Here is a 10,528-nt window from a genome sequence, read left to right as displayed (position 1 = left end):
CGCACCAATAATGTGGCCAATTCGGTTGGCTGACTTATTGCTCTCTTTGTGGTGGAATGATTTCTGGCAGTACTTCACTAACAATACTTTTGCTGTTAAAAACCAAATGTGGATTATTTTTATTGAATGTTTTTACATTTCATTGTCATATTTATTTTCATCTATCCTTTTTTCTCTACTTTAACTTTATTGGCATTTAATTCAGAGCGGCGTGTTTTCATGTGTAAGAGCTTAACGCTTTTTAAAAATTTGTTTCTGGCTGATGAGCTTCTGAGCCACAGCAAATTATATGGCCAGCACACAAAAAAAATGAGTTAATATTGTAAAATACTCAGGCTACATTGGCGAGCAAATGGGGTTGAGAAAACACATTGGCATATATAATCGCATATCGGTTTTAGCCTGGTTATGGTGTTAACTACTCTTCAGAGAAAAACCAACAGTTAAAGAAAAATATTATCAACTTATAAATTAATATAGCAAGTACAGAATGGTCTAAGCTGAGCCAGAACCGATATTATTGCACTCGGTGCATATTCCTCGAAAAATTAAATTTCTCAATTCTTTCAGAAGTACCGCTGGTTGGCGTGATTATTACTCGATTCTACTAATTTCTAATATTTTTTTTATTTATTTCTTTAATTATTTAGTCAAGCGGATAACAAATCTTTGTTGGCTATTTCACAAAAGTGTTTTACAAAATAACCAAAATAATTAAATTCTATGCTACGTAAGACTTCCGCTGGATGCGCTCAATACGGCTCGCTCGAGAGGCTCGATAAGCCCTCCACATAAAGCATACACAATATAATCTGGATCTCACTGTGTTATGGTAGAGAAGTGTTAGAGTTTATGGATCCGAGAAGGCTTAATTGTGTTAGTGAATCAATGCTAACGAAGCGTACGACTTGAAAACAAAGTAATTGATGTGAGAAGAAACCCATTCTTTTACAACAAAATAGATTCCGCCTTGGAAGATAATTCAGCTTTCTTTTGAAAGTACAATGAGAACATTTAGTTATGTACGTTTAACAATAGACGATTTTGTCAGCCCCATGCGGGACGTTATCTAGTTCACATTTTTATTTACGTAATGAATCTTGAGGCCATCTGCATATTATAACCTTATAACGGGTGATCAATTAAGAGGAGTTTTTTTCATTTGCGTTTTTTTTACAGATCGCGCGCGAATTGTGGCAAACTGTCATCGTGGATTTGTTGAACAGCGTTTGGCATTTCCTCATGGAAAGACTCACACCGCAACAACGTCTACAAATTGTTCAACTGTATTATGAAAATCAGCGTTCTGTGACAAATGTTTTTCATGCGCTTAGACCGCATTATGGTCAACATAATCGGCCTGCCTTAAACACTATTCGACATAACTACCATCAACAAATTTGAATCCGAATATTCATTGGTGGATAATTCTCGACCGAATAGACCACGTCCAGCAAGAAGCATTGAGAATATAGCGGCAGTAGCAGAGAGTGTACGTGAAAACCGCGATGAATCGATTCGGCACCGTTCTCAGCAACTTGGACTGTCGTATGGAACAACTTGGTCAATTTTACGGAAGGATCTTCATTTAAAAGCATACAAAATATAGCTCGTACAAGAACTAAAGCCAAATGACCTTCCTGCACGTCACCGTTTCGCTGATTGGGCTCTTGAAAAGATTGAAGAAGATCCGCTGTTTTCGAGCAAAATTTTGTTCAGCGATGAGGCGCATTTCTGGCTCAATGGTTACGTCAATAAGCAAAATTGCCGTATTTGGGATGAAGAGCAACCAGAACAGGTTCAAGAGCTACCTTTACACCCAGAGAAAACAACGGTCTGGTGTGGTTTATGGGCTGGTGGAATCATCGGTCCATATTTTTTCAAAAATGATGATGGCCGCAACGTAACTGTGAATCGTGCTCGCTACCGTACCATGATATCGGACTTTTTGCTACCTGAAATTGAATCTAATGATCTCTACGACATTTGGTTTCAACAAGACGGAGCCACTTGCCATACAGCTCGTGAAACAATGACTTTATTGAGAAGTCACTTCGGAGAGCAGCTGATTTCACGTTTAGGACCTGTAAGTTGGCCACCAAGATCTTGTGATATCACACCTTTGGACTTTTTTCTTTGGAGATTCGTGAAGTCCAAGGTGATAAACCAGCTACGATTGAAGCTCTGGAAGCCAACATTACGCGTGTTATTCACGACATACCAGTCGAAATGCTCGAATGAGTGATTGAAAATTGGACCTTCAGAATGGACCACCTTAAGCGTAGTTGCGGCCAACATTTGAATGAAGTCATATTCAAAAAGTAAATGTCAAAGAATGTCCTTTCAAATGATAAATAAAGGTTTTGAACATAATTTACATTTTTGTTTTTTTTAACTATTGAAAAAAGCACCTCATGATTGATCACCCGTTATGAAGAAAACACAGTGTCATCATATTGTATACATTAGGGCGGGTCGATTTAAAAATCGCTCATTGTTCTGTGAAAATCGTATTCTAGGGATCAAAATAAGAAACTTTGCCGAAGGAACCATACCTCTAAAATGAATTCTGATGTCCCCTCATTTGGGTCGAACTTTTGGGTAGGGGCAAATTTTGAAAAATCCCACTTTGACCCATTTAGAGTGCTCCAATAGAGTCCAAATGTATGACCGACCCCCACTAACTTTGGACGACCGATCCACCCATGCCAGTGGCACACCCCCTGGAACTCCCCTGGGGGGTTCCCAATACAATCATTTCAAAATATCACCATTTTTGGCCTTTACATGAGAAAAGAAACTAAAAAGTTCGACCCAAATTGGGGGACATCAGAATTCGTTTTAGAGGTATGGATCCTTCGGCAAAGTTTCTTATTTTGATCCCTAGAATATGATTTTCACAGAGCAATGGGCGAGTTTTTTGCCTCCCCACAAATCGACCCGGCCTAGTATATATATATATATAATTGGCGCGTACACCCTTTTTTGGATGTTTGGCCGAGCTCCTCCTCCTATTTGTGGGGTACGTCTTGATGTTGTTCCACAAATAGAGGGACCTGCAGTTTCAAGACGACTCCGAACGGCAGATATTTTTATGCGGAGCTTTTTCATGGCAGAAGTACACTCGTAGGTTTGCCATTGCCTGCCGAGGGGTGACCGCTATTAGAAAAATGTTTTTCTTAATTTTTGGTGTTTCACCGAGATTCGAACCAACGTTCTCTCTGTTAATTCCGAATGGTAATCCCGCACCAATCTATTCGACTACGGCGGCCGCCCTAAGCGTGCTAACTTATGTACTAAAACTGTGATCGTATCCATATGATACCCCTCTTAGAAAGCTGTGAGTGTTTTCAGTAAATACGGCACAGTAACTAATGTTGATCTGTTTGTAAAAAAACAATGCCAAATGAGACAAATTGAATTAAACACTCACTCAAAAAGTTCGGAGATAATTGTGAAATACACATAAAGGTCTAGAGTTAGCAGAATCACTACTGTAGCTGCTTTAAAAAACTTGGGTTATTGAAGATTCTTTATAGCGAAGATATACCGAAGGTGAAGGACAAATTGAAAATTATTTTTAAGGGCTCGACACCAAAAGGGCACTTTGTGGGGATGATCTATTATGCCTTTGTCTATTTAAATAGAGGTTTTTATTATTTCTTTACTTAAAGCTGCGTTACAAACAGCCAGGAAGTTGATTTAAGAAAATCTGTCAAGCTTTACAATTTCAAAAATTCTTTCTATGCCTATAACGGGTTTCGACAGTAATTTTCAATAGACAAATGCTAACCTGCTGCTTAACTTTCCGCAACTACTGTTTGATTGCTTAAACTGCATATTCAATATTTTCTCGCAACACTTTCGACTTTTGTCTTGATTTTTGACCAGCAAATCTCTAATTTGCTGGTTTTCAAAAGATGATGCGATTACTCCTCAACTAAATACCTTCTAATGATAATAGTAAATTTTTCGTCTCTCAAAGGAATTGAAAATAAAAATAAACATTAGGATATAAAAGAAATTATAAAAAAAGCCAACAAGATTTCACTTCACTGCTTGTCTCAATATAACTCACTCCTAGCTTGTGGCAAGAAGACCAGAAGAAAGAGATTTACGGACCGTTTTATTAAATTTTATTGTTCTAAACAACTAATGCAGGGCAAGACATTAGTAATCGTAACTCACTGACAAATAACACTATGAAACACAGTGAGAAAAAAATGTACTTGTATGTGCAAATTAACAGTATTTAAACATTTGATAGTACAAAAATATTTTTGTAAATATAATATTTTGGTAAACTTTTTAATAATATTCCAAACCAATTCCTCAATAAAGTCACACATCAAGATTTGGAAGATTGCACAACACATTTCAGAAAAATAAAAAGTTTTAAAAAGTAATTTTTAAATTTAATTGCAGTCGGAATTTAAAAATTGTAAAATTGTTTGCAGCAAAGTTGAAAACCAAACTTCAAACTACATTTCGGATTTTAACATGTTTGAGTGAAAAATTACTTTCCTTCTAATTTCCGACCGCACCTTCAGTTCGACGTGCGGTGGGTAAAAAATTTACCACAATTGAACAAATAACTGAGAAACAGGTCTATGCCAACTCTACCACTCATCAACAACTTTTTCTTCCACCACGGACGATATTTCCACTCTAAAACATAAACCGGCAATTTTTTTAGCAAAGGCACAAACCTGACGATAGCGCATGCTAGCTTTTATACCAGGTACTAATAAATAGGCATTAACACAACAAACGGCAGCCACAATGTTTATAAACATATTAAGAGCGAATAGTCGTTTGGCAACATAAATGAAATAAATAAAATTATAGAACTTCAGCAGCGAATAAATACTTTTGCATCTACCCTGCAGGAAAATCCATTAGTATAGAATTTGTGCGTGTATAGTGTACTAGAACCATGGCTAGTTCGATTTTTTTTTTTTACAAACAGCTGGTAAGTTTTGAAGGGTTTCTTCAGCAAGCCTTATCTTATTAAAATAGTATCTAATTTGTAGTTTCCTGTTCGCCAATCAGCAACAGTTCTTAGATTCCCCTAGTAAAGTTCTAACAGCAGTGTGGTGATGTTTCGAGGAGGAGTTCTGTACATTCATGTAAATCGTTTGGCAGGTTAAAAAGTTACGCGCCTTTTATTGACAGTATGTTTCGTGCTTGTGTCGTAAAAATACAATGGAGCAAATAGCAAATATTAAATTCTGTGTTAAACTTGGAAAACCATTTAGTGAGACGTACGAATTGATGCAAAAAGTTTATGGTGATGTTTGTTTAGCTCGTTCAAATGTATATAATTGGTTTGATGGATTTAAAAATGGTAGTGAAGATTTGAATGATGTTGAAAGACCTGGTCGTTCAGAAGCAAGTAATCGTGCTGAATTGATGGAAAAAGACCGCGAAATCATTGCTGTTGACGGAAATTTCACTGTAAGAATGTTGGCTGAAGAATTAAATTCATCTACTGGTACTATTTGGAAAATTTTAACTGACGATTTAGGTAAAAGACTGGTTTGTGCACGCTTTGTTCCACACCAATTAAATGAAGATCAAAAAATCGGTCGTGTAGAGCATTGCAAAGACATCATTTCAACAGCTGAAAACGATCCAGATTTTCTTGATTCGATCATAACTGGTGACGAAACATGGTGATTCAAATATGGCCCTGAAACTAAGCGTCAATCTGCAGAATGGAAGACGGAAGGGGAGCCAAAAGCAAAGAAATTGCGTTATCAGAAGTCAAGAATCAAAACAATATTGATCACGTTCTACGATTCCAAGGGTATTGTACACAAGGAATTTATTGCAGAAGGTCAAACTATTAATGGATAATACTATTTACAGGTTTTACATCGTTTGTGGTCAAGAATTGTTTGTGTAAGACCTGAATATCCAGAGGGGAAACAGCTGTTTTCATTCCATGATAATGGATCACCTCACAAAACCAAAAATGTTCGTGAATTTTTGATGCAAAAACATATTTGTGTCATCGACCACCCTCCGTATTCTCCTGATCTATCACCATGCGACTATTTTATGTTCCCTAAATTGAAAACTGCCATGAAAGGTGTGTTTTATGATGATATTCCAGCCATTCAAGCAGCCTTGACACAGGTGTTAAAGAACATTACCTTAGATGACATAAAAAAGTCCATGTAGAAATTGGTTGATCGTTCTGAATGTTGTATCGAGTTAAATGGATACTGTTTTGAATAAAAAATAACTTTCAAACACAGTACGATACGTGTTTTATTCCACATCTGAAAAGTTATGTTATTTATTGAACATATTGTGTATGTATGTATATATAGGTATATGTACGTATATACCTATCAGTGCCACCGAAAACATTACGTCTGTGCATTATTTGGCACTTCAACGTCAAAGGCATGCACGTTCATTGCATTTTAATAAAGTGTCGATTTCATGGCGCATAAATAAAGGTATACATTTTTCAGTGTTGAACAATATTCTATTTGCATATTTCCAATTTGTCCCAACAGTAAATTACGGGGATGTAGCTCAGATGGTAGAGCGCTCGCTTAGCATGTGAGAGGTACGGGGATCGATGCCCCGCATCTCCAAGACATTTTTTTCTTTTTGTACCCATGAAAAAAATTGTACTTATACTCGTATATAAACTAATTCTATGTTTTTTCAATGAAAATTACTAATAAATGTATCAGATATTTTTTAGACATTTTCTAAATCTTTGGCATACAGAAAAAGTTATTAAATAACAGAGTTTTCTGCAAAGAATTTCAACCCATTATAATCCAAAAGCAAGATTACAAAAATGCGAAAATGTTTCATATTTTATATAGGAAAATAAAAAGAAAAATTTGATGATTTCAGATTTTTCTCAATTTTCCAATCGTTTTAGTTTTTTAAAGAGCTTTAAAATGTCACATAACTAAATTGGTTGTTTAAATAATTAATTATCAGTTACACGCAAACCTACTTACTTAATGTGCTATTTACTTATGTAGATCCGTATACGAACACACAGGTAATTAATTAATCTGAAGCACAAATAGTTAAATTAACGAAATTTTTACCGATTAGAAAACCTATATCTACATATAAATGGGAATTAAGTGTAGCAGCCAAACGGATGAAGACCATAAATAAACAAAACCTGTTCAACGTTAAAGATATACAGTTGCGGACATAAAAATCCGTACTTATGGTAACTTCCTTTTAAAAGTACTAGCATATACGAGGGTACTGAGCAACACAATACAACAACACAAATATGAAATCATTTTTCCTGACTTCCGGACTTCCTGAACAAAATAAAAAATAGTAATAAGTAAGATATAAAAAATCATATCGGCTGCAGGCCTCGTGCTCAGTGCTGCGTTTGTGTATTCATATAATGAAATGCTTTTTGTTGTATGTATAAATTATTATAAATAAAATAAATAAAAATCAGAGAGCACACATTTTTCACCTATGCTTTGCCTTCTTATTTCTATTTGTCTCAGCTAATGGAGTTCAACACACAGCGAGCATACACCCAAACAGCAATTAAAAAAAAATGCCTTTTGCTTTAGAAATCTTAATACTAGATAATAAGAAATAATGATACATTTTATCAATGCCGAGTGATAGTAGTCGGTTGAGTAACTTTTGTTGTAGTTTGAAAGTAAAATTTATGATTTTCTGAACATATTTTGGCTAAAATCACGCCCATTTGGTAGGTTTTGTGCAATTTATGTCGAAAAGAACCTTCCTGAAGAGATTAGTGTCAAAATGCAAAAAGTTCTGTGCAAATCGGAGCACTCTAATAGTGGTTATTAGCGTACATACATATTAAGAGATTTTATTTCATAAGATATATGGATACGTCATATAATATTGCGGTTTTTCGGAAGCAGAAGTATGTCGAATTTTAAGATATGGTAAGTGACAAGAGCAAAATTTGGTGCTACGGAAGGAGATATGTTCTTTTTTCAGAAACAAGTTATTCCATTTTTAATGGTTAACCTTGCATATGGAATATTAATTTTATAACAATTTTTCAATTAGCTATTAATTAAAATTTTTTGTATCTGAACGCTCACATCTAAAAAAATTGTGCTAAAATTTTGTAATGCCCCAATTTATATGGGCGCGACTGTATTTCCCACAATGGCATCTGCACATGTCTGTATGTTTAATATTTCCATTTAAATTATTTGCGGAGAAATATTGCATAGCAATTAATGGACGATCAATATTTGAATTGAAATGGTAGTGAATGATAGATGAGTGCGTAGAGAATTGCGGACAACGGCTGAAAGATTTTAAAATTTAATTGACGAAGTACGGTTAAAGATAAAAAGGCAATAAAGTACAAATACATATCAACTAGTATGCGAACACATACATATGAATATGTATGTATAGGGGTTTTTCAAACAGGGGTGTTATTTTAATAAATCAAAGAAAAATGCAATTTTTTAATATAAATGGTCGGATGTTTATTTCATTATAAAGAGGAACGTATGCCGTTAACAGTGGAAAATAACATCAGGCAAATGACCACCACGACCACGCTTACAGGGCAATATCCTTTTCATGAAATTTTCAATAACCGAATTGCAAAGTGGCTGCCCTATGTACTCGATAGCCTCACGAATTCTATCTTTAAGGTCGTGAATCGATCCTGGGTTGTTTGCGTAGACCTTCTCTTTCACGTGGCCCCAAAGAAAAAAACCCCAAGGTGTTAAATTACAAGATCTGGGTGACCAATTGAGATCACCTCTTTAAGAGATAACACGGTCCGGAAACTTTTCCCGTAAAAGGTCAATGGTTTCGTCGCTTGTGTGGCACGTAGCGCCGTCTTGTTGAATATAAACGTTGTCCAGATCAATACCATTCAATTCCGGCCATAAAAAATCGTTCATCATCTCTCGATTGGAAAACCCTTTATATTATATAAGATTCTTTTAGCGTTTTTTCTTCGCTTTACTTAATTTTCTCTGATTCCTCATCAAGTGGCTTTGGGGCTTGTAGAGATAAATTTGGAAATGGATTCACAAGATTCGCAAATATTGCTGGTATGTAGGTCTTTGCTTTGTAATTGGAAAGAGTTTGGCTGATTAGCTCATTGCACCATTTCCTTCGCTGGGGTATTTTTTATCCTTCTTGATATACCAAACCATTTGGATGCATTGCTATAATTGTTGAAGTCATCTCTTGTGAAGCCATATCGGCATGTCATCTATCGCAACACATATCTCCCAAGCGATCTACAGTTTAAGAATGCTAGCCACTGACATTCGCATGGGAAATGTAAGACAGTCTTTTCGGTATCGTACAGGTGATAGTAGGAGTGGCTTCAATTTAAGAGAAGTCCTAACCTTGCAGCAGGCACCGCCACGGTTACTACAATTCTAAATGTGTCTAATGGAGGCTGAGACCATAATCAGGCTCAAGTGAAGATATCCAATTACAATCAGGTGAAAACTAAATGTCTGGGCTTTGTTGATTTCGATTCCTAAAAAATGCTGGTCCGCCACTTACCTCTCCAGGAGATGGCAAAGCAATACAAACTCCAGCTCAGGGTAATAAAGGCATGGAAGGCACTTCTATGAATAATGATATGGGCAAGTAAGCTATTCCTGGAAAAAGCGCGTTGGTATGCATCTGCTGGCCCTTGCAAGCTGTTACTTTGGATTTTTTCTAGTTCACAAGCTGATGAAAAGAAAATTAAAGAAAGCCCAGTGTGCCATTTTCTAAGGCAGAAGTTGGCGAATTTAAATTGGGAGCGAACACGAAATGTGTACTCTCTGAAAAAATAAGGAAAGATATACTGTAATCGGAGCGCTACTGGGCACTGCTTATTGACAAACGTATATCTGCCCAAAGACGCCTGAGGAGCTGTAAAAATTATGAGCGGTACGAATCAAACTCTCATTCACTCGGTTATTGTACTGCATTGGCCATAAACAATCTTTGCCACCCCGGGACTCCATTAACTACTCGAAATTAGGTGGCGGAGAAACATTTAAAGGCACTGATGAAAATCAGCGGGGACACTGAATGGGTTAAGGAAAAAAGTTGGCCAAAATGTGGCATCACTATGGATCCTCATCTTCCGCCTAAGTGTGCTGTTGAATAACGTGGCTTCGCGCTCTAACTTTTGTCTATTTAGAAGGTGTCTTCTCTTTAATCTGCAATAATTAAGGTGAATCTCAATAGCTTTCTTACCGTGAACTCGTATAAAAGGAATCCTACTATAGTTTGAAGTATCGAAAGTTCCTTACTCCTAAGACACAATTTTGACAATTTGGATAATAGTGGCTTTATTGAACAATACTTGTGTAAATATTCGACTTTTAAATTAAACTAGACTAACGAAACTGGTAGTGCGCTTCATACAATGTCTGCACTAGGTGGACCAATTACAGCAGCATTTCATTTCAGCAATTATTTAATAGGTAAACAACTTTGTTTAAAAACAAAAACCACAACAAACAATGCTGCAAATCAATAGCAAACATGATTTATGAAC

The 10,528-nt window shown here is 36.0% G+C and overlaps 1 protein-coding gene and 1 non-coding gene across 2 annotated transcripts; both read left to right on the top strand.

Annotated features, from left to right (window-relative positions):
* Nucleotides 1–5,205: 5,205 nt before the first annotated feature.
* On the top strand, nt 5,206–5,679 carry LOC129235359 (protein GVQW3-like). Its single transcript, XM_054869170.1, has one exon. The coding sequence runs from the start codon at nt 5,206–5,208 to the stop codon at nt 5,677–5,679; it is 474 nt and encodes a 157-aa protein (XP_054725145.1).
* Nucleotides 5,680–6,538: 859 nt separating this feature from the next.
* On the top strand, nt 6,539–6,611 carry Trnaa-agc (transfer RNA alanine (anticodon AGC)). Its single transcript has one exon. It is a non-coding gene; the product is annotated as a tRNA-Ala (tRNA).
* The last annotated feature ends 3,917 nt before the right edge of the window (nt 6,612–10,528 follow it).

Source organism: Anastrepha obliqua, chromosome 1 (genome assembly GCF_027943255.1).
Source record: "Anastrepha obliqua isolate idAnaObli1 chromosome 1, idAnaObli1_1.0, whole genome shotgun sequence".
NCBI classification, from domain to species: Eukaryota; Metazoa; Arthropoda; class Insecta; order Diptera; family Tephritidae; genus Anastrepha; species Anastrepha obliqua.
The sequence above is the reverse complement of the archived record's forward strand: the minus strand, read 5'-3'. Positions and strand labels throughout refer to the sequence as shown.